This window comes from Cheilinus undulatus, linkage group 2, assembly GCF_018320785.1.
Source record: "Cheilinus undulatus linkage group 2, ASM1832078v1, whole genome shotgun sequence".
NCBI lineage: Eukaryota > Metazoa > Chordata > Actinopteri > Labriformes > Labridae > Cheilinus > Cheilinus undulatus.
The window spans coordinates 10,650,065-10,674,622 of record NC_054866.1 but is presented as its reverse complement, the minus strand read 5'-3'; the positions used below and the strand labels follow the sequence as shown (position 1 = coordinate 10,674,622).

General features: G+C 40.2%; 1 protein-coding gene across 1 annotated transcript; it reads right to left on the bottom strand.

The window, feature by feature from the left end:
* Nucleotides 1-916: 916 nt before the first annotated feature.
* fbxo46 (F-box protein 46) lies at nucleotides 917-21,030 on the bottom strand. The gene is made up of 3 exons (XM_041807829.1): nucleotides 20,632-21,030; nucleotides 4,691-5,315; nucleotides 917-4,602 (listed from the first exon to the last, which is right to left on the bottom strand). Exons 2-3 carry the CDS (start codon nucleotides 5,168-5,170, stop codon nucleotides 2,782-2,784), a joined length of 2,301 nt encoding a protein of 766 aa, XP_041663763.1. The 5' UTR covers nucleotides 5,171-5,315; nucleotides 20,632-21,030; the 3' UTR covers nucleotides 917-2,781.
* Between the last annotated feature and the right edge of the window lie 3,528 nt (nucleotides 21,031-24,558).

Sequence of the window (24,558 nt, the reverse complement as noted above, 5' to 3'; positions counted from 1 at the left end):
CACGGTGGTGAGTTAAGAAATCCCTTTTTGGCACATTTGTAATCTAGCTTTCACTTGTTTTCTCAAGACTTGCCCACTCCAGCTCTGAAAAAAATAGTTTCAAAGAAGCATTATTGCAAACATACCACCAGTCTAGCTCCACTGTACAGCTTATAAAAGCTTCTCATACCTCAGTGGATTTCTCCAGTCCTAGAAAGCATGTGTAATGTAATCTTAAAATGTATCAGGTTAGGCTGCCATTACTGTATACTGTTACACATCTGATTCAATCACAGGGCTGTGCCTGCTTCCAGCACTGCAATCAAAAGTGTGATAGGATCAAAACTACAATCAGAAGCTGGGTAAAGTATACACAGCAAAGCTTAAAGTAGCCAGTGTTTTTAAAGTTGAACTTTTTCCCTTTCAAATTTAGGCTTTAAAGTTAAACGACACAGGTCGATGTAAGCCAATAAAAATACTAATCATGCTTTGTGCAGATGTATTTACTCGCAGTCATTGCAGTGCTGTCTTTTCAACAAAAACACATCAATTCTGAAAGAATTTGAGTAATAGTGCTTCATGACTACTGCAAAAAGTATCCAGAAGGGCATCAGAAGTACGGTGACTTGAGTTATAAAGTTAATCCAAGTAAAAACAATGGTTGCTTTTTTGTCTAAATCAAAACTTGTTTACCTATATTTCAATCAGGTGTAAGACAAGCCTCAGTTAATTTGTTTTCTGGTCACAGCTTTATAAATGTGTGCTTGGACTTCACTTTTACATATTGTGAAAACGTTACAGAAGATTTCTGTTCAAAAACAAGCCTGCTTTCTGTCACTGTAAAGGATAAATGATTGAATCAATCCTTGTTAAACATTGTCAAAGCGTTTACAAGCCTTCTATTTCCTTATCAGTCACCACACAGACCACGTAGTGATTCAGATTTCCAGTTTTAATCATCACTTCTGTTTTATTTAAGCAGATATTTCCCATTAGCATTGTACATGTCTGGAACCTACAGAGTTCTCCCAAAACTACCGAACCATCTTCCCACCTCCATGCAGAGTTTCAGCATCATTCATTGCGTGAGTTCTTTATTGTCCAGTCTGTCAGCTTGCAGGGGTAGGGGGGAGTATAACAGCAGGGAGAGGGGGGAGTAGAGAGGAGGGTTTTTTAAGAATGAAGGGTCAGAGCCGTCACCAGGCACTGTTCATCATCTTACACTCCCACAAAAGAGTTATGGGTGGATCCAGTAGAGCTGGATGGAGCGTCTGAGATCTAGCCTCTTACAGGGTCCTGTGCAACTCCCAATACTCTTGATCATCTGTGAGGTATCTGACGCATCAATCTCCTGCAGGGCGGGTAAGAGGTAGGGGGGCTTTTAAGGCTGGAAGCTGGTGTCGAGAGTTTCTGCGGTCTGTGGTAGTCGGTTTCACCCGCTTCGAAGCATGAATGACGGCTTTGGCAAACGCTGCCCTCTGCCGATTCGGAGGACGGAGGGGACGAGGAGAGGAAGAGAGCTGGGGTTTAAAACAAAGATGGAGTATTTAAAAAATACATCTTTGCAGGTGAAGTAGGGTGACAGACTGTTACAGGGAGAACACGGTCCTCAAGCAAATACAACAGCAAACATTCTGACACACACCCCAATAAAAGTGCCAAAAAAAACAAAAAAAACAAAAAAAAAAAAAAACAAGAAAAGAAAACAAAATGGCAAACAAGCAAATCAATCAAACCATACAAAGTGACATCAGGCCTTTCCAAAGTGACATCAAGTTTCTCTTTTTCATCCCATTCAATCCCACTGGTCTTAATCATTATAGTCCATCTCCCATGATTCTGTGTAAACAAGAAAGTACTTGTTGGCTCCTTTTTATGGCTGGTCAGCAAGGTTAGGGTCCACTCTGAAATAATGACAAAAACAGGTCCCAGAGGCCAGAGTTACTGGCTAGAACTATGAGACTGTGCCCATCATGAACCAATGGTATTCCTATTTCAGAATTAACTGTGTCAGTGACACAGGCAATGATTTCAGCAGCATTATCAGGGGACTAATGGACATAGTACAACGTTACAGCACATTCAGAGAAATAGAAACGCATGGCGTGGGACAGATACAAATGGCAATCTGGTACAACGGAAAATCAAGTTTGCTTTATACAATCACATTTCTATAGCAATGCTGAACATTCGACCACTGAAAACTTACATCTGATGGGATTCAGTACAGCTCATTCCTCGAAGCACCATTGTACAGCTAACATGAAAGTTTGTGATACAACACAAAACATAGAACATATATCAGGAACAGTTAGCAGGCTCTAGGGCATTACATTTCTATGCGTCACTTTATGAATGCTAATCTCAATCAAATACACTGCAAGTTTTCACATGAATTACCTAACAACCATGTTCTGAGTTAGACAGAAACCCAAATGAGTGAGAGGCAGAAAGAGGGCTGACTGACAGCAGCAGGAGGGGACCCCAACCCTGGTATGCAAACTTTTAAAAGGTGTCACTCTGGAGCACAGTGGGAGGACAGAGGGATTCTGGAGGGCTTGAAAAACAAAGGCAAGGAGAGTGACACGCCACTCTTCCTTCTTTACCTCTCACCTCCCTCCACTGAGGGCAAAAGTGAGAGGGGAGTGCCGGAGCGAAGAAAGACAAAACAGTCCTGGAGTGATGGTTCCTCCTTGTACTCCTCTCTCATCTTCTGTTTGTCCTCTGGACAGATGTGAGAGGAAGAAAAGAAAGACGTGATCAGGAGGAGATGAGAGTTGTATGAGGTGTACTCTTCTCTCTCTACCTTGCCTCCTCCCTCCTGTCCTCTCTCTTGGTGCGAATGGGCTGAGAGCCATCAGCAGGCTGCTGGACCCAGTTGTTATCATGTAGTCCAACACGGCAGCCTGGTGTGTCTTTGTCTGTACGCCGGCAACACATCCAGTAGGATCGTCCATAAGGCAGGTCGTGGTGGTAAGGTTTGGGGTGCCAACGGCACAGGGAAACGTCCCCACGCTCATATTGCCGCTTACACTGCTTACAGGGGTCATCACGATACAGAGGGTCTTGATTCCAGCGTGAATCCACTGCCCGCACCCCATATGTCTCGATCAATACCTTGAAGTAGTGGCAGGTACACTTGAGGGCTGCCAGTGAGCGTGTGGGAAGGTAACTGAAGATGTTGACCATGATGTGGTCGGGCAGCAGCAGCATGTACTGACGCGGTTCAAGGAGGCGCTGAATCTGAAACCGGATTTCCAGAAAATCGTGTGACACGTGGCGGTAGAGGCGACACAGCGAAGGGTCTGAACAGTCCTCCCCAACACTAGGAGAGTCTGGTCTAGTTGCCCGTTCCCCTGAGCCCACTGCCACGCCTGCCCCAGGCCCGTTGTTATTGGCACAGTCCAAAGAGCACATTCCTGACCCATTGCCAGCAGCAGTTCCTTTAACTTCCTCCTCTGGGCCCCGAGAGGGCTGGAGGAAGAAGAGTTGACCAGGTGGGGGATCATCTGATGATGGGTCTGTGGAACTGCCAACAGCCCCACCACCACCTCCCCCACTAGGCATAGCAAAGCACACTGTCTCTTCCTGCACATTCTCTGTACTGTCCTTGCCATAAAACACACATTGGTCCACAGCACCTGTCACCACCACCTCCACATGGAAACCTGTAACTCGCTCCCTCCCCACACCCACAGCTTTCTTCTCCCCAGAGGAAAGCTCCTGGGTCGGATCTGGACTGCCACAGGCCTGCCTGTCGGGGTGATGGAGTTCTCCATCTGGTTTGGGGGCAGCAGTTGTGGCGGCAAGCAGCAGACTACTTGGGTCTCTAGATGAAGGGCTAACAAGCTGGTAGAGGTCACAGGTGATTTTCTCTTTGGCCCTGGCTGCTGCCTGGTTACCCCCACCTCCACAGCTCATAAACATACAGCGGGACCTGCCGGCTGGCTCCAATTGAGAACGTGGATCCAGGTTCGACACTCTAAAAGCTATCCTAACCTCACCATGACTGTGGCTGGGGGGTGGAGGAGGTGTTACCATGCTAGACTCCCCTCCTCTCCGGCGTTCACTGTCTCTGTCTCGATTAGAAGAGTCTGTTCCTGGACTAGCACCCAGATTAGACAGGTTCTGGGACTCAAAGTGTGCAATGGCCTGGGCTACCCTGCATGACTCCTGCTGCTCCTCTAGCTCCTGGTCTGTCTGGATGGGCGATGATGACTCTTGGACCTCTTTGGAGGGCTGGCCACTTGAACTATCTGACACAAAAACTACAGGGGTGGGGTCTGACACAGTGCCCCGGAGTAGAGTGTGCTGGTTGGGGGTAAGGGCCTGACTAGGAGTTGAAGTTGGGGGCTGCTGGTTGTGTTGGTTCCCATGAACAGCCACAATCCCCTGGAGGGCCATGGCGGTCCTCTGCTCAACCAAGGCCACCATCTCTGCCACTGAAAGCAGGTCCGTCTCATTTGCCCCTCCTAAAAGTTGTTCATCAGGGCTTTGAGGTGCAGGGGAGGAGTCATGACTAAGGTGTGGGTCTGAGGCTTGGGAGCGAGTTGGAGGGTCATAGGATGAACATCGTCTCCGTCTTTTGGCTTTACTGCAGTCAGTTGCCCAGTTACCTTTAACCTGTGAAGAGGGATAACAAACCACATTGAGATGACAATTACCTAGAATGGAGAGAAATCTTTTTGTGTCTTTATCATCAGTATTTTACCTTCATGGCGCTGGGTCTAGGCTGGCCGGCTCCACTGAACTGGTGTGCAACAAAGAAGGCAATCTTTTCCTTGGTGTTTCCTGGCTTTATGACATACCAGGTGTCTAACAGCACGCGGCCATCTTCCATCTGGGACCCGGAAGAGGGTGGTGAAGGAGGGGCAGAGGAGGGAGCAGAGACCTGGCTCTGTGTTAGTGAGCTGGACACGAGCTCCGGTTCAGGTGGAGTATTCTCGGAGCCCACATCGTCCACTTCCCCATTCTCCTCCTTCACCCTTACTATCATCCCCCCATCTTCGGCTCCATCCCCTGTCCTTCTGGCGCCTGAAGAAGGCTCTGCCTTGCAGAGGGAGGGGGACCCTGTCCCACTACTGCCTCCACCACTGCCCCCTGAGCCTGGACTTCTGGCTTTGTTCTGGGAGTAGGTGCCAAAGGGGCGTGGGCACCACAGACGGATGTGGGAGAACGTGTCTCGGTCCATCAGGATGAGGACCACAGGGGCATATCGGCATCTATGCTGGCCAGCAAACACCCAGAGCCAGAGCTCTCATCATTGGCTCCCTGTCCCAGTGCCAGTGATGGGCACTGTCTATCACCAAGCTCTCCAGCAACACCGTGCATACAACCTGCATCAAAGAAAAAAGGAGAAGAAAGTACAGATGAGAAGGAAGGAATGCACGGAGAAAAAGGAAAGTGAAATAACATCTCAGCCACTAAAACAGAGTTTGTTTCCCTAGAGCACTGTTGCTTGTCAGGGCAAGGATTGATTCAGATAATCAATGACCAATTGAGGCTTTATTGAACAGATGCCTAGTGGTACAGCTCAGACTGGGTGTTAACACTGGAGCCAGCAACTAAAGAGAAAAAAACAACAACACTTCTGATGAGCTAATCACAACTAGCCTGCCTCTTACTTTGGCAAAACTCAATTAGCCATTACATTTGCTACTGTATACTTAGATCATCTCCCAGCTTTGGAGCCTGTAAATTAAATTAAAGGGATTCCATTTCAGGTTTGGTGTCTGTGGCCTGCACATGAAAAGGATGAGAGGTGGAATACAAAAGCTTCAAATGCACTTTCCTCTCTCTCTTTGCTCCTCTCCTGCATCTCAGTGCTTCAAAGAGGACTTGCTTAATAAAAGGCAACACAGGGAGGAGCATGCAGGCATATGCTGGACCTATTTTTAGCAAACAGCAGGAGGGGGTGGGGTAGTAGTGAAACTGCTGTAGCTGTCCTCACCCCTTTCTCCCAGTCAAAGAGCCTATGCTACCGGCTGAGGGGGGACGGGCTTAACTCCATGCAGCGTGCTTTGCTTTTGCAGCAATGCCAGCTGTAGGGCCTGCCAGGAACGTGCCGGCATGCTTAAGAAGGGAAACAAGTGGCAATGAAGCAACATGTTCAGCTCTCTGCTGATTTGAGGGAGAGCTTCAACACAAACTCACAGCTCATAATCAGTCCTGATCTGATTCCTTTAAGTTCTCACTAAAATTCTTTACAACTTTTAACAGCTACACAGGGTTAGACTGGAAAACTTTTGTGAAGTCCCTTTTAGGTGTCTCTACACAATACAAAAGAAGAGTTGCAATCAGCTAAGAGCACTTTACATCAGTGTTTTAATTCTACTGTTACCGAGAAAAAACATCACTGAATATAGTCAAATAGAACAATGGGTTAAATAAAGCTTTAATATCCTTACATCTTACTCATAATAATATAGCCTAGAATTTTACTCCAAAATTGCCCAGTAAGTCCAGTTAATAAACAATTAAAACAAAATGCTCAATCATTTAATTGGCACTATACATCATCTCTTTTTAAATAAATTTCAGACAATGTGTTGACAGCCATACAAAAAGAACACTCACCTACTAAAAGTAGATACTTAACAACTTTACACTGTGCTAATTATGCACTGATTGAGAAAATTAGGGCCGAAACCGATACCAGTGATCAAAATAACAAGCCAGTGGCCGATGCTGATACCAGTATTATTTCTTTTCTCTTTTTTGGTGTGAGAGACCTTGTATGCAAACATTTTCTCTCATGTTTGACCATGAAAACAAACCAGTTTGTCCAGCAGATCACTTATTATTTCCATCTCTTGTTTGCTCAGCAGTTGTTTTGTCCTGGATGCCAGCACCAATTTGATTTGTTCATTTATGTAATTAGGACAGCACACATTTATTTATGAATTAGAAGAGGCAGGATACATCAATGCACATAAGTATTAAAGACAAATGTAAACATGCTGGAGGCACTCATTTACTTCCACAGTCCTTTGGCAGGTAACACATAAAATGACAATCCAATAACACTAACAATGTGCAAACATGCGATAAGAAAAATGTAAACTATGCTGATTTAGGTGCAGGGTTTAAAGTGCAGGTTATAAAGTGCTATGTTAAGTATAAGGAGTAATTTTCCCATGTGCTGCAGGCACAAGTCAAATGCCACAAGTTATAAATGAAGGTGTTTAAAGCTATTATAGCAGGTCTAAAAACATTCTTAATGAATCTGACCACTCCTACCACCTGTGGTGGACAGACATGGCAAGAAAATGCCCCATCAAAGGTGACACATGGACGCCGGACTCCCGCCCATTTTCATACAATGATAAAATCATATGTAATGATAAAATAATCACAAATACACAAAGCAGTAGGGATGCATGATATTATCGGCAGTGTATCCGTATGGGCCGATAACAGTGACATAAAGTGTTCGTCCTCTTAGCATGTTGAGCCTCACTGCCTCAGATAGATGAGGATTGGATGAGGATGAGGATTCCGCTCTTAAAAAGCCTTTCCTACACTCAAAGGAGTGCTTACTCAGCAGCCGCTTTTGATAACATGTTTCGGATATGGAAAATGGAGAAAAAGAACGTGCATGTTGTGCTACGTGACAGTGCGTGAAACATGGCAAAAGCAATGACGGACTTCTGTGTGCCAAGTCTCCCGTGGATGGTGCACTTAGGTGCTCTGTCTCCAGTATTGGAGATGTGGGTGTCACTGGGTTGTTCCAGAGCTGTGTACAGTAAAATGCCAATTAAACTTGATTGCTTAGTTAGTTTGTGCTGTTTAAAGCAGAATCATGAGAACTACTTTAGTTGAAGGTTTATTTCTGTTGTTCATGTTGAGTCTCAAATATTTTAAATCATATTTAAGCTCTGAACTATAGCTAGGGTTTTTTTGCATTTTAGAATCTGTCTTTTTGTTGTTGTTGTTATTTATAGCCCTTTGTCAGGAGTATCTCAGGGAGCCATCCTGCAAACTGGTTGAGTAATAAGGAGAATCAATGTAAACGTATAAGCTATTTCTATTCTGCACTGTGGAGCTCAGTGTCAGCAGGTTATTTTGCTGCTGTTTATTACTCTCAAAGATGCAGATGACTTTGGCTGTACTGTTAAAAATACAAGTAGCATGTAATGCACATCTAATCCAAAGACATTACTGTAAATTTTTCATTAGTGTATGGCTGTATTTGAAAAAAAAAAATACATCCTTCATTTCTGATAAAAAAAAAAAAAATCAAATGTTTTGTCTGTTTCTTAAAAAAATAGATGACCAATATTTAAAAAAAATATTTGTAGTACAGAATGGAATTGGTGCTTTTAACAGTGGGAAACGTGTGATTAAATATCAGTATCGGCCAAAATGAGTTTTAAAATATCGGCAAAAAATCCTATATCGTGCATCCCGACAAAGCAGTTATAGTATACAATGCAGGCTGGTGCAATGCATGCTTACATATGTATATGTAAGCATGCATTGCACAGAAACAAAACAAATCAACATATCAGCAATACACATCAATACAAATATGCTTGAATTAGTAAAACAGCTAAATTCCATGTGTTGTTGTTTGCCACAACAGATAAGCTAAATATCTGCTACTGTTATCAATCGTGCTAGTGTATCTGTGAATCCCTACTATTTACCAATCATCTAAACCTGTATGAATACAGTCATGGACAAAAATGTTGGCACCCCTGGAATTTTTCCAGAAAATACGCCATTTCTCCCAGAAATTGTTGCATTTACAAATGTTTTTGGCATACACATGTTTATTGCCTTTATGTGCATTAGAGCAATAGAAAAAGTTTGAAGAAAAAAGCCAAAAGTGACATAATATTAAACAAAACTCAAAAAATGGGCCAGAAAAAATTGTTGGCACCCTTTTAAAACTGTGGGTAAATCATTTTATTTCCGGCATGTGATGCTCATTTAAACTCACCTGTGGCAATAACAGGTGCTGGCAATCTAGACATCACACCTTAAGCCAGTTAGAATGTATAAAAGTTGACTCAACCTTTGTGTTGTGTGCCTGTGTGTGTCACACCAAGCGTGGAGAAGAGAAAGAGGAGCCAAGAACTGTCTTAGGACTTGAGAAGCAAAATTGTGGAAAAATATGAACAATCTCAAGGTTACAAGACCATCTCCAGAGATCTAGAAATTCCTTTGTCCACTGTGCGTAATATAATCAAGAAGTTTATAACCCATGGAGCTGTGGCTAATCTCCCTGGACGTGGACGAAAGAGAAAAATGGACAAAAGAATGCAACGCAGGATAGTTAGAATGGCGGATAAACATCCTCAGTCAACTTCCACACAAATTCAGGCTGTCCTGCAGACTCAGGGTGCAAAAGTGTCAGCTCGAACCATACGTCGTAATCTGAATAAGATGAAGCGCTGTGGCAGGAGACCGAGGAGAACCCCACTGCTGACAAAGAGACATAAAAAAGCCAGACTGGAGTTTGCAAAAATGTACCTGAGTAAGCCTCAATCCTTCTGGGAGAACATTTTGTGGACAGATGAGACTAAGGTAGAGCTTTTTGGAAAAGCAGGTCATTCTACTGTTTACAGAAAACAGAATGAGGCCTACAAAGAAAAGAACACAGTACCTACAGTCAAACATGGTGGAGGTTCAAGGATGTTTTGGGGTTGTTTTGCTGCCTCTGGCACTGGGTGCCTTGACTGTCTGCAAGGAATCATGAAATCTGGAGACTATCAAAAAATTTTGGGCCGCAATGTAGGGCCTAGAGTCAGAAAGTTTGGTCTGCGTCAGAGGTCATGGGTGTTCCAGCAGGACAATGACCCCAAACATACCTCAAAAAGCACCAAGAAATGGTTGGAGACAAAGTGCTGGAGAGTTCTGAAGTGGCCAGCAATGAGTCCGGATCTAAATCCCATTGAACACCTATAGAGAGATTTCAAAACTGCTGTTGTAAGAAGGAACCCTTCAAATCTGAGAGACCTGGAGCAGTTTGCAAAAGAAGAGCGGTCCAAAATTCCAGTTGAGAGGTGTAAGAAGCTTGTTGATGGTTATAGGAAGCGATTGGTTTCAGTTATTATTCCCAAGGGTGTGCAACCAAATATGAAGTTAATATTAATATATTAATATTAATATTAAGGGTGCCAACAATTTTGTCCGGCCCATTTTTTGAGTTTTGTGTAAAATTATGTCAATGTTGTCTTTTTCCTTTGGATTTTTTGTGTTGTTCCAATGCACATAAAGGCAATAAACACATGTATACCAAAACATTTGTTAATTGCAACAGTTTCTGGGAGAAATGATGTTTTTTCTGGAAAAATTCCAGGGGTGCCAACATTTTCGTCCATGACTGCATTTTTGCAAAATTGGCCAGAAACAACCACTAAATTGATCAAAAGCTTGAATTTACTTTCTGTAAAACTACACATAAAAGAATTCAACCCCACAGGTCTCATCTTTCTCTTTTGTGCCATGTCCCTGCACACCCTCACAGGAACACATGGTTTTCTTCTGTTAGAAACTGACACATCTACATGTATCTGGTAATAGTTTCCTCTTTAATTCAGAGACTATCTGTCCACAGTCAAATGTATGTATATACAGTAAGCTTGGATATCAAAAGCAGTACTAGATTTCATAAACCTTAAATTAAATGAGGGCCTTTTATTTTACTTCCACATAAATCATTCAGTATTAAACCTGAGAGCTTTCCATCCATTACAGTTGTACTTCACCATCAGGAGCTGCTATGACGTTATGACATTGGGTTATTTGTGATGCAGCACATCTATAAAGTTGTAAGAGGAGATCATGGCAGATCACAGTAGCTGAATGAAAGTCTGGCAAAGTTACATTGCAAAAGATAATGCAGCAGAGTGTACATGTAGAGTAAAACTTTCATACAAGCAAAGCAGCACATCCAATCTGTCTCAAACAGCTGATCTGAAGGTTCAAAGAACCAATGAAGAGTCTAACTGAATTGTCTCAACAAAAACTAATATTTACTATTGAGTAGGGGTGACATAGAATATTTTCCTGTCCTTGTGGTAACATTATATCCTAGAGCCTGATGGTAGACTGAACTCCTGTCTGAGTACAAGATCACAGAAAATGATTTCACAGTCTCTCTGTGTTCACCTTATGTATTTTTAAGTTTCCTTTGTCTTTAGTTGAGGTGGTGTGCTGCTACTGATAACTCTTTATCACCTGATGTGGCTGTTCACAACAAAAGTACTTGAGTAAAATAACAAATAAGAAACAGTGCTGTGAACAACGTGTCAGAAATAGATTGTGTTTATCACAATTTTAACTCAGCTTTAGCAGAGGTGCCTGTGAGTGTACGGAGCTACAGCATTAACAGCTGCTTCTGCGACCTTGTTTAACTCACTTTTTTAATAATCATGGACTTAAAAGAAGCATGTCATCACATTAAGCACACATTTACAGTTGTCAAAGCCATTATAAAACAGCTGCATTGGGCTAAAATCAAACTGAGTCAATCCACTGCAGCCCACAGCCTCTGTTAAAGCTCCAGACAGGTATAGCCAGCACACATGCTATATGTTGCTGTTATTACAAATATCAATCTTAAGGATGAAAAAAACACATTTTACCTGATAGTTGCATCATTGGCCTGGGAGATATGGCCTGAAAATCTATTCCCCAGTTTTCTTTTAAAAAATTCGATTTATGATTTTAAAAGATTTTTTTCTTATCATTGTTCAAAAAAACACACACAAATGACCAAAAAAAGCAAAAGCAAAAGCATGTTTTTCTTTAGTTTTATGAAATAAATGTAACAAACACCAACTGAATTTTCCTCTTGGGCAAGAGCAAGCTGTAATTTGTTCTCAAATATGCACCTTTTTACTGCAAGGAGAGTTTACATCAACACAGAAAGGCTGCAATTATTTGCAGAAACCTGATGGCATACAGAATTCATGTCTGCATGAGCAGAACATGAAAAAAAAAAGTTTTGGGTTTTTTTTTTTTATTTCTGTATGTTCAATATTGTGTTACTGCTCCTATAGTTTTAGATTTCACTTCTGTAATGCTGAGGTGAGTCAAGCTACAATTGACTACACCTTACTTCCCATTGAGGCTTTCACAATAAAAGCCCTTAATATAAACAGCTACAGACTTTTACTGTGAAGGAATTGTCAAAGTAGCATTAAAATTTTTTTATCGTTGTTATACTAAGTTTCTGCATCAGTACCGACGACTTTCTGCAAATTGCAGTGTTTTACAGCTGCATCTCTTCATACATCTCTGTCTTGTTTAACGCCACAGCTTGCTTCTAGGACTGAACATGGACTTATTAAGAGAGTCAGGAGTTTAAACACATTTCAAGCTGTTGTTTAAGTGGAATCATTGCACCTCTGAGCTAAAAACAAACCGAGGCAACCCAGCTTGTGTAAAAGCCCCAGACAGACCGACAGACACACTGTGCAAAGCGAATGTGGTCCTTACTATTACATACATTAAACTAAGAGAGGAAAACCACAGGTTTGACCTGTTTACTGTATTACAGTTTAAATACAGCAACAAGAGTAGGTGACCTTCAGTTAGTTATGTGGCTGATTCTGCTGCTAGAGCAAAACTTAATGCTGACAGGACTCAAAATAAGCAGTTTCCCATCACTATGCTAGCTAGTGGCTGTGTCATACCTTGCGTGGGCTCTACAGCTGAACGCAACCATTTAAACACTGGGGTGACAGCGATGCAGAAGTCCATTCCGTGGCAGAATTTCTACAATTGACAGTATTGATACCAGTGTACTGCCCAGTGCCCACCACTAGATTTCAGTGCTACTGACTGTGTGTTTGATGGATGTAGTGTAGGGGTGGGTAAAAATATTGATTAATCGATGCATCGCAATATTTCCTCCCCCAATTCAATATCGATTCAGCAAATCCTCTGAATTGATTAACCTCCTGGCCAGTGGGGGTCACTGTGCGTGTGATTCGCGTTGTATGGACGGAGGCTGCACTCGACCAAACAACAACTAACCATAACCATGTTATATGAGGTTTATCAAAATTTCTAAGAGGAAAAAAATATTAAGTGTACATGCACTTAGGTTTTTCAGTGTTTATACAAAACTGTCATTTTTTTTAAACTTTTGTACTCCATATGCGCAAATAAATTATTATTGTGCAAATTTTTATTTTCAGATGTTTTATTGCTCAAAAATGTGAGATGACTTACCAGATATGTTCACATGGGCATGAAAATGAAAAACAGGTTATTTGTGTATTTCTACTTCTTACTGAATCGACATTGAAGCATTTAAATCAATATTGAATCGCATTGAATCGATATCGAATCGCAACCTAAAGAATCAAAATCGAATTGAATCGTGAGGTTCTTAACAATACCCAGCCCTAATGTAGTGGTCTTGTCAAGTCCGTAGTGAGACACACTTTCGCCATTCGGCTGCATGTCTTTGGTTGAGATGTTGACACACGTTTGCCATGCTGCTTCCTTTAGTTGCCACAGCCTTATAACAAATACTGCAGCGTGCTGTGGTGTGTTCATGGTCCTAAGCTGCAAACCTGAACCAGATCCAAACAGCTGATGAAAATATACAGTTCTGATAGGATGAAACTCAGGATTTGCGCCGTTAGCTGTGCTGTTGTGTGTATGTCTCTGTGGTGAAGGAGGGGGAGGGTATAAACTACGGGAGCCCCAGGGGGAGAGAAAGAGGAGTGCGGAGGAATATTGGAAAATCTAGATTTTGTATTTTTTAATTCATCCTAAACAAAAAACAAACAAAATATCAAATTAATCGATAAAACCGATATCGCACAGGCCTATTGCATCATATTAGGAAAAAGGTGAGAAATAGGCTCACACTAATTGGTGACCTTTGGCGTGTTACCTGGCTTCTCTTTAGTGTCAGAATGAAGCATGCTGATGGCTAGACTCAAGACAGAGCTGTTGTCTGTCACATATCACCCTGCTAAGCTGACTATGACATCAGTTATGCCTCGTGTGCACTTCAACACAATGCACACATTTGGTGAAAAAGAATACTACGTGGCAGAAATTGTAGTGGTGATGGTACTGATACCAGATTACCGCTCTAATATTGAGTCCTCTCTCTGTTTCTTATATTTAGTTCAGCATCCACACCTATCCCTCTTGTCAGCATAGTTTCAAGCTTTACTGTGAACAGTTAAGTTTTAGAAGTGTCTGGAAGTTCAGTCTGTTAACAGTATGGCTTGACATAAAAACAACATGATCATGGCTTTTAACAGGATCATTCAACTGGGTGATGGATTTTAGTCACTGGACATTTGAATCATGAGTTATCAGAGATGCAAGCTGAGCTGATAATCACATTCATCTTGTAAGTTGCTGACTTCTTACTTATTTGTAAAATAATATTTTGTTCGTTTGAAGTTTTAAAATATAATATATTCAATGGAGCCTCACCTCTCACTCTTCTACCAGCAATTAACATTCAGCTATGTGTATCTGTACCAGTCAGAACAAAACTTTATGAGCAACAGCACTCAGCTTTGTAACAAGCATTCATGGTGTTGTAGCTCGAAATACTGACAATAAAAATCAAATACAAGGTTTGTTGTTGTACATAATAAAAGCAATAATGTAAGTCTTTTAAACCCCATACTGCTTGAAGTGACGAATGCAGAGCTCTTTCAACGATCTAACAATCCTATTACATAATACAAAATCGATCAAAGGGCTTCTTTTACTCTTTGGCTCCTGATTGGTTCATGTGAATTTGGACTACACAGTAGCCTGCTCTCCATTTTAGCCTACAGAAGACTTTAATTCATATGCTTAGAAAAAGACCATTGTTGTTCTTCTCTGTCTGACACAGTGAACGGGAGGAGCTTTGTATATTTGGACTAATGGAAAGGCTCAGAGAGGTGCAAAAAGCACACACCACCCACACGGTGTTGGGAACGACTCAAATGCTTTCTCTATAATCACACAGCAACAACACAGCTAAGAGCAGGCAGATTATACTGTTGAGAAAAAAAAGCTTGTAAACCCTTTTTACTGCCCTCTCTCACCATGACCCTTTATGACTTTCTCTCTTTAACCACTTTTATTCTCTGCCTTCTTCCCATCAACTCCTCTCCTGACCTCCCTCTCACTACACCATGGAATACATCCCTCATAACAGATTGGATGGTATTAAAAGAGGGGCCAGAGAAGAGACAATCCACCCACCGCAGTGCTCCATTACAAAGTCAAACTCTGAACATCAGCCACTTTAACAAACTGAAGATCAGAATTATGAGCTTACACTTAAACGTGAATTAAGGATGGTTAGGAGGTTGAAATGGTTTGGCTAAGGTTCAAACTGAAACTCAGGATGAAAAAAAAAATCCCAGTGCTCCTCTGTTATTTGGCAAACAAAACAAATGTGCAGTGCAGCCAACTTTTGGCAAGGAATGGGAAATACACAGCCAGGTTATTCCTGTTGGTCTCTGCAGGATAAAACTCCATTCTGTCACCTCCTGCTCTCCCTGAGCTCTTAAATTTCATTTCAGAACAGCCTCAAACAAACAAGGAGTTGGTAAATGTGTTTTTGTTAATCTTCATTTTTAAATGACTGAATTTCTCAAATGCTGAAATAAACAATGTGAAGAGCAAATTCTTCAGTGTGGCTCAACCTTGACTTTTGACTTGGAATGGAAAGTGACATTAACAAAGATCTATGAACTAAGCTGATCTAGTTCAGTGACTGAATTAAACGGGACTCAAAATTAGCTTAAACAAAGATTTTCAAATACCACTGGTAAAAGCCTTCATTGCACATATTTCTTATTAGTAAAAAAGTTTTGTTTTCTGCATTATTGTAACCATGTTTTATACTTATTTTAACCAAAATAATGGCATTATCTTAAGGTCAGGTTTGGACCTTCTGTCCTCAAAATAATGCATTATTAAAAACTTTTTGTGGGGGGGGGATTATTTTCTATTGGAAAATTCAGGGACAAGGGCCAAGACTATATCTGCATACATGTTTTTAAGTAAGAAGTATTTGTTCAAGCAAACAAAGCCATTTCTACAAAGAATATGAGTAAAGTTGGCTCGTGGGCTAAAAGCCAAGGCATACTAAACACAATGTCTTGTAATAGTATTGTTTAAAATACAAATGCATATAGCCAATAATGACATCAGTAAGTCAATCAGTGACTAATCAGATGCCTTATTTTATTATCAATAAACCAAATACAGTTGTCTCACATCAAACTGTTTAGTTTGTGTTTTCTTTTCTTTTCTGCTTCCAAAGAGTTACACTGTCGATTTATCATATAGATTTATTTTGACAGAAATCACCCAACATATCGCCCTGCATGAGACTAAAACGGCCACAAAAGAAAAAAAGGTTTGAAATCAGTACCAGTGGCTTTGGTGGCAAATAAATATAAGAAGCATAACATAAGTTTTTGTGACAGAAAACAATATAAAATGAAATCCTGCTGGTTCTGCGCTGACACAGAGCCAGGTGGCCAAATCTGGCTCCTTAGTGTATGAGAGCCAGTGTTAGTGTTTACAATGACGTGCTATGTGCTGAAATGGCTTGGAGTCGTGTCACTTGAGCCAAATTGAGCATGGATGTGATCATCCTTTACAACCTACTACTACTCATACTACTACCAGCTGACGGTGTGGTTAAACTGACACCTCGCTTGTCTTAAGTCAGTGGACTGTGGCTGTTAGGGATGCACAGTATTATGAGGACGATATCAGAATCAGCAGTTATTGGCTTAAAAAGCTGATTATTAGGCACAAGTTTGACTCAGCTGGGGGAGCAGGCACCCATGTGCAGAGGCTGTAGTTCTAAGTGCACTAGTTGTGGGGTCAATTCCTGGTCTCTGCGCTGTTTGGTGCATGTCCTCCCCTACTCCCTCTCCCCATGTTTCCTGTCACTCTTAGGTTGTCCTTGCCAAATAAAGGCAAAGTGTAAAATGAATAAATAAATAAAAATAAATAAAGTCAAATCAGTTTAACTGTAGTTTCTGAAATCTAATAAATTCTTCTGTGAATATCGGCCTATGTATGAATACGTATGTGGAGTTTTAGACAGGACCTACAGACCTACAGTAGCTGATTTTTCTTTTGTTCATTCTGATTCCTTAAACATTAAAGTGATTTTAAGGACTGATGTTTTAACCTAAACTACACTTACATGTAATTGACCTTTGAAAAATTAGTTTCTAAATATCAGCACATGGAACATCTGCAAAAATCTAACATCATGTATCCCTAGTGGCTGTGACTCGAGGTCAAAGGAGATGCTTAGATGCTGTGATTCCTGTTGAAATGAAGAAATACCAAGACTGTCACTTAAAGATAAAAATAAAGACAGAAAGTAAAGTGAAAGAGTACAAAGCACCAGAGGATAATGCTACACACTTGGCAAGGCAAAGTTTGGAAATGCTTGCTCTAACTCAGAAAAATAAACCTTTTATCCCCCTTATCAGCCAGACAAGGAGCATTTAAGTGTTTAATTTTTAATATTTTTAACATTTAGTTTCATAAAATAGAGAATTACGTGAATATTTTAAGCCTTGATTATTATACTGTGTCATTGCATGATGCTGCTGGTTAAAATAACGGTGCTTGTAAAAACAAGATTTAAAAATCATGGCTGATACATTTTTGAATCTACCAGTCACAACAGCAAGAACCCAGAAAGTAAATTTCCAACCCTGATCTTCAAAAATAACTTCTGTTCCTGTGGATTAGGCCATTGACTATGAGTGATCACAAACAATGCTACACCCCTTAATCTTTTGAGCAAATGTTGAAGATACCTACTGACCTAAAAAACTGAAGAAGAAAAAGAAAACAGTGTTTTCCACAGATAGACTCTATTGGGTGAGCCACCCAGGTGTATGTACAGCCACCCAAGTATATTTGCCTACCTTTTTTTCTTCTTAAAAACGTGTAGGCTATATAATCACCTGCAGCATAAATGAGAGATATCCGCTTAGAATTCCCTCCCTTAAATGCAGCTCCTTGCAACCTCTGACCTCCTTCTAATCTTGATGATTGTGATACACTACCTCATCAAAAAATAAGCCTCCACACTTGCAGCTCACTTTTTATGATTAAGGGATATTGACTGAAACTCTGAAATCAAAGAACAGAAACACAAACAACTAAAACAACAAAATGAAGTGAATATTTACACTTCACGTGTTTGAAAGATGTGAATTCACATACTCTCTCCATTCCTCTTTCTCACATCCACACATAACTGGGAAGTCACTCCAATTTCAGTACCTCACAGTACACCCAAATAGTTTGTTTGAGTTAGTACTGAGCCACTTTTACTTATTTCTTTTCACTCGAAACAGTCCCTGCAAATGAAGGCTTGGGTTTGGTTTTAAGCTTTCTGCATCAACCTAATCCTTCAAATCCTGTCCAAGCACAGAGGCAGCAACACTGCAGCAACACTCTAGTACTGGGGTTATCCACATTAGGTAGCCAAGCTGTCTGACAAATAAAATGTTAGAAGAGAATGAGGACTTTCTGCAAACTTTATCACTTTACAATTCCCACAAATTCAGAACATGCACTTCAAAAGGAAGACAGCAGACAAGACACGTCAACATGTGTAATTGAATGCTGCTTGTTAACAGTTTAACTTGTTGCTCTAAAAGTTAGATGCCCCCCCGCCACACTTTGTTTCTTTTGTTGTTTGAAGCAATTTAGTTTTTTAAGTTTTTACACTCCTGATTTTTATTTTTCACTTTCAGAATTGTTTTAGAATTAAAAATAATCATTATCATTAACCTTGATACTTGTTAAAGTACCACTGTGAAAGTTAGGTCCACTAAGTTCTTTAAAAACAGAAGTGGACTAAATAAGCCCAATTATTTTATATACCTCTCTTCCCAAAATGAAAGAAGACTGTTGCTATTTAGATCAGGGGAGAGCCTTGTCATTCTTAACACTCATATGCATGAAGTTCATAATACAGTACATCACAACTACTCTAGGAGAATTAGAAAAGCATTTCAACCATATTGAAAAAACTGCCTCCATGCACGATTGCCTTACACAGAGTTCTGTAAGAGTCGAATGCCTGTGGATTACTGATGCAGTCAAAGTGGAGAAATCCACACAGTAATCACTACATAGCTGCTCACAACACATCTACACAAATGTTAACAAGGCATGGATGTGTTCAGAAACGTCTGCCCTGCTGTTGACAGGTTTTACCCATTATATTAGAAGTTGTTTTTCTGCCGGACTTGGTCATTTCCCTATACAAATCAAGAGCACCCTGACATGCAACCTCTTCAGGATCACGGCTCCACTGTTTGAGTGCTTTATGAGCACAGACTTTAAAATTATCTTAACTTTCACTAGTACACCAGTTTACATCTAGTAAACACAAAACAGAGCCAAGCCAACTCAGCATCACTCATACTGTCCTCCAGCTCTTTTCACAGCATTTTAGCCAGATGGCCCAAAGCTGACGAATGATAATACTGAAGCATGCCAAAACGTCTTAGCTCAATCTCCCTCTCTGCATGAGCGCCTGTGAAGACAATGCAACAGAACTGCAGCCAGCAGGCCAGCTTTGCAGCAAACTGTCAACAGAACAATGGAGCTGAGTGCATCACTCTAGCAGTCTGCTCTGAAACATTATTATACTGAGAGCCGCCTTTCTGTCGGGACACCTAGGTAGAGTGGCCGTCTGACTGTGTGGGGCTGTCTCTGTGTTTGTGGGAGTATCTGCTCGTCACAAGACTTTTGATGCAAGATTTGGTTCCACAATCACAAAGGCCACTGTGTCAGCATGGTGCATTATCCTACATGAAGATCTGAAAAGAAGGGGGGGGCATGCATTGTTTAACTGTATCACATCAGACAGTCCTCTTCGTAAGTGGGACACTCTAAACCTAACAGCACTGATCACATTTACAGCAATGACAACATCCTATTCAAATATGGTAATGCTCCATATGATTAACTCAAGACATTAGTTTATCTGTCTGAACATGTCGCCAAACAGTAATCCAAATTTGCTATTAAATAATTTAAATAGCTTAAAACACAATCAGCACCAGAACCGTTGTTATAATGCCGCATCAATATACTGTCCTTACTACAAATAAAGTTTTGGGTGAAATCGTAGGCCCGCAGGCCACTTTAATATTACTTTTCCTGGTTCTGGAGGTAATCTTGTTACTCTACAACACTTCATGTGATATACCAACTTCTCTTGTTACAACCAACAAGTGTAGTATCAAATGACTGCGAGAATAACAGCTGATCTCGGATATTTAAATATAATCACAACAATCTCAACTAAGCGTAAGATTAAACGACGTTGACCAACTAGTAAGTGGTTATCACACTAGCAAACAGTTAGCATACCGTCGTAGTAAAATGTTCACCGTCTTAATGTTTAAGTAATATCTTGTGTTTTTAAGGGACTGCTTTCTTCTATGGCATCAACTAGACGAAACCATCAACATTATAGCAATGCAATACTTAATTTAGTTTATTTATGTGTAGTTGCGCATAGTAAATTAGATCCGTCGATAGCTAACTAGCTAGCTAACTGGATAGCACAACTTACCTGCATAATAACATGACAGCGCTTGCTAGCAAGCTAACAAGGTAAGGAAAAATTGGCTAAACGTTTCATATCGCTACCCGACTTACCTTTAACAGTGTCCTTCCTCACAGACAATCCTCTTGACTTGCAGCCTTTCGATGACAAGTGTTTCCCTCTTGAAATTCACCCTAACCAAACCAGTTTCTCTGGTTGAATGCAGGTGACACGAGTTAACTATTCGTGTCCACGTAGCTAAGCTAGCTCACCAGCTAGCTAGCGTCGACATTAGCCAGCAGCTACTTTCTGTTATCAACCTTGTCTAGCGACGGCCGCTGCCGAGGCTTGTGTGCCTGTCAGTTGTCTGAACAAAGTCTAGCTGACTGCATGCCTTGTTAGGACTCCGAGCAGTCGCTCTCTCACTATCTATTTAGAAGTGACACAAGCTTTTACGGTATGTTCTCGGGGATACCAAAATAATCAGTGTCAAAACGGCAGGAGGAGGAAGGCCATCTTGTTGACAAGCAGCTGCATAAGGCCCACAGCCAATAGCAGAGCAGAGTCGGTGGTGTGCCCATATATGGCGTCTGCACAGCTCCCTCCCTCTGCTGCCCCGTGCTCCCCCCTCTGTCACTACACTGGACTGTACTATAAAATCTCAACCTCTAAAGGTCACTGTGTCAGAGACAGTTGACAAAGTACACAGGAACCTACAAATTACATTTACAATTTTTAGCATACTTATACTGCATACACGGAAAATTTTAATATAGAACACATTAATGTTGCACTAATATTATTACCATAACCTTAATTGAATCACGCTTCACGTTTCTTTCAATTATTTAATTAGCCTGCTTCCTACTAGGACATTGCCACATTTTACTCTGTCATAAGGCCCCTTTTTCATTTGTTCGTGTCCTGTTTTCCACTGTTGATTAAAAAAATATTGCACCAATGATAGACTCATTTCAAATTCAGTGTAGCATTTTCTTTGATAATTTTCATTTTCTGCTATGATGTACAGTACTGGAGACCAGTAAGCACCTTCATTTTTTACACACAGGTTCGTAGGAGGAGATACCCAAAGGCAAGAGAAGACAACTCCAGCACATGGTGCTTTCACTTGCAGCATACATGATTGGAAAACAAAGATTCAGTCACTGGCAGAGGTCTCTCTTCTTTGGTATTCGGTGCAGTGACCCAGTTTGCTGAAAAGAATCATTTATGTTTCACCTTAACTTACAAAAACTGTACATGCATGTGTGAAAGAAACAAAAGCATTTTTTGTGTATTAAATATTCCTTACCAGTATCTTCACATATATATTTAAAGGACACATTTAATATATTTTCAAGTAGGTAGAGGTGGAATAATGTTGTGTTTGTGCCACAATGGTTGGCTTGTTCTGTACAGTATGTCAGATATTTTGGAGTTCATTCAAAACTAGAGCAGCACCTTGTTAGTCCAGCAGAGGGCCAGACAATGTCTGCCCTTGTGTCCATCCCTCTGCGTGCAGTATTCCTCTGAAAGAGACCTTAATGTCAATTAACATACTCTATAACACAGCCAGAGAGCTTGATCTACCATGAAGGCTCTGATTACTATCACAGGTAATTGTGAGGTCAAGCAACAAATGCTTGATGAATTTCAGGTAAGGATGCTTAGGAAACTCCCTCCTTTCCTTAATAGTTGAAGACAAGCCCACAGGTTAATAATGTAAAGGAAATGCTATTTTTTATGAGATAATATGTAGTTATCGACCCCTTCGCTCAACAGAAAAATTTTTAAAATGGTAGGAAAGGGGCTTAAAATGTATTTTCTGCAAAGTAGAGACTGTGTATTTGTTACATATACTATTAATTGTCAAAGTCCAGCATTCTAAACTTGTTGATATTATAACACATCTTTTTATATGAGCATTAAAAGATGATTCAGTTATGAGCAGATTTACCACTTTAAAAATAATTTGCAAATATTAATTTGATGATAATAATAATAATACCAATATCATTTGAATATTTTTGCAAAAATGGATCTTCTATCTTTCATTTTCCTACTAAAAATGTTGTTATACAAAATTCCTGTTAGTATCAGGGGTAACTGATGTGGGAGAGAAGTTAAAATGATTCGTAGGGCCGGTGGCAGACAGGGGACCTAAATGCAGGACATTTTTTTCATGTGGAATTATCAACCTGTATCACACAGGAGACACCTTTCTTCACTCTTCACCGGTAAAGTTATAGCTATGCAGTAATAATAGCTTTTAGGTAGAGTTGGGTGATGTGGACTAAAATCAGATCTTATTTTTTTTCTAGCTGAATGGTGATACATAATATTCTATTTATCTGAATATTGTTTATGTAAAGAAAAATTATTTGACACCTGACATTAGGTACATTTTTTCATTTTCAGTTAACAAATATGGCACACAAACTCTTAAACACTGTCTAAATTGCAAAACAAAACAAAACAAAAAACCCACTTCTATACGCTGTCAAAATTTGGTGGCACCCAAGGCCACCCCTAAAAGGGGATCAAGAGGAGAGCTTTGTAAAGCCCAGCCAGATGGTGGAACCCATGGAGGTCAGGAAGAACATGGCTATTGCAAAGTTAGCCTGTGATAATCCAATTTTATATTTAACCTGAATAATGACCACACAAAGAAACAGAAAATTAATTTTATTTATTCATACTGTAGTACAAGAAAGCCAGTTTAAAAAATGTAAACCCCTTTTCTGAAAACAGAATTCCATTTTTGTCAATCTTAATTAAAATGAATTGGCAGAAAGGGGGCAAAAATGTGTGTGTGTGTGTGTGTGAATGTGGGATTTAGAAGCGGTTAAAAAGTGGAAAAACTCAGTTAAAAGAGGCAAAAAGTGTTTAAAAGTGGAAAAATTAGTGATTAAACGGTAATGGAATGGGGTTAAAAACTGTCACGATTAAGGAATTTGTACATCAGAATCCATTAATAGCTTGACACACTTTTCAGTTCCAAAATGAAGTCACTGTTAGCCAGGGAGCAAGAACTGATGCTACTGATCCAACACACATGCATAGATATCATCAGTAAATCACAACTGGGGAACACCCACTCCTTGGGTGTTTCAGGGGCCCAACCAATGCTGTGGGTAGGCCTAATGTTAAAATGCATCTTAATGGGGCCCATAATTCCTGGCAGCACCCCTGATGACTGTTAGTTCTGTTAATAAAAATGCCACATGCAGGGAAATATTGTTATTCATGAAAAGTGGAATTTTTCTGGACGATGTACAGAATTTATACAAATGATTATTTCTTTAAGAACTAATCTCCTGTTCTGATCCATAATTGCCCCAAACAAAATGCATTACAAATAGAAAACTACTAATATCTATCTATCTATCTATCTATCTATCTATCTATCTATCTATCTATCTATCTATATATATTTTTTTTTTTTTGGAAAAAAATAATCTCTTGTAAGATCTATTATTGCTACAATATCCTATTTTTTGCAAGTCTTGTCTTTCGTGTAATAATAATAATAATAATAATAATAATAATAATAATAACAACAGTAATAATAATAATAATAATAATAATAATAATAATAATAATAATAATGTCATCATCATCATCATTATTATTGTTGTTTTTATGACATCAATAATATATTTTATAATTCTTCTTCATTTAACGAAGTTGAGGCCTTCTAAAGCAGGAAGAGTTAATTTAGAGTGGTACAAGGAGAAACCGGAACAAAAAGTTGTAATAAAATATGCAAACTGTTATTAAATGTGCAAAATTTATGTTTAAAAAACGAAAACACAAAACCACTCCCCGTCTCTTGTTACTTGTTTAGTAACTGTGCCTCGTAGCACGTGCATGAACAGTGTCACCACAGCGACAACACCCCCAATTTCTGATTAGACGACGTTCCATTCTAGACCCGCCTCTACGGGACAGTGATTGGACACTTAATCCTGCCTTCTACTTCATTCATGAGATACTCTGCACAGCAATTGGTGTAAGCAATATATCCCTCCTTACTTGAC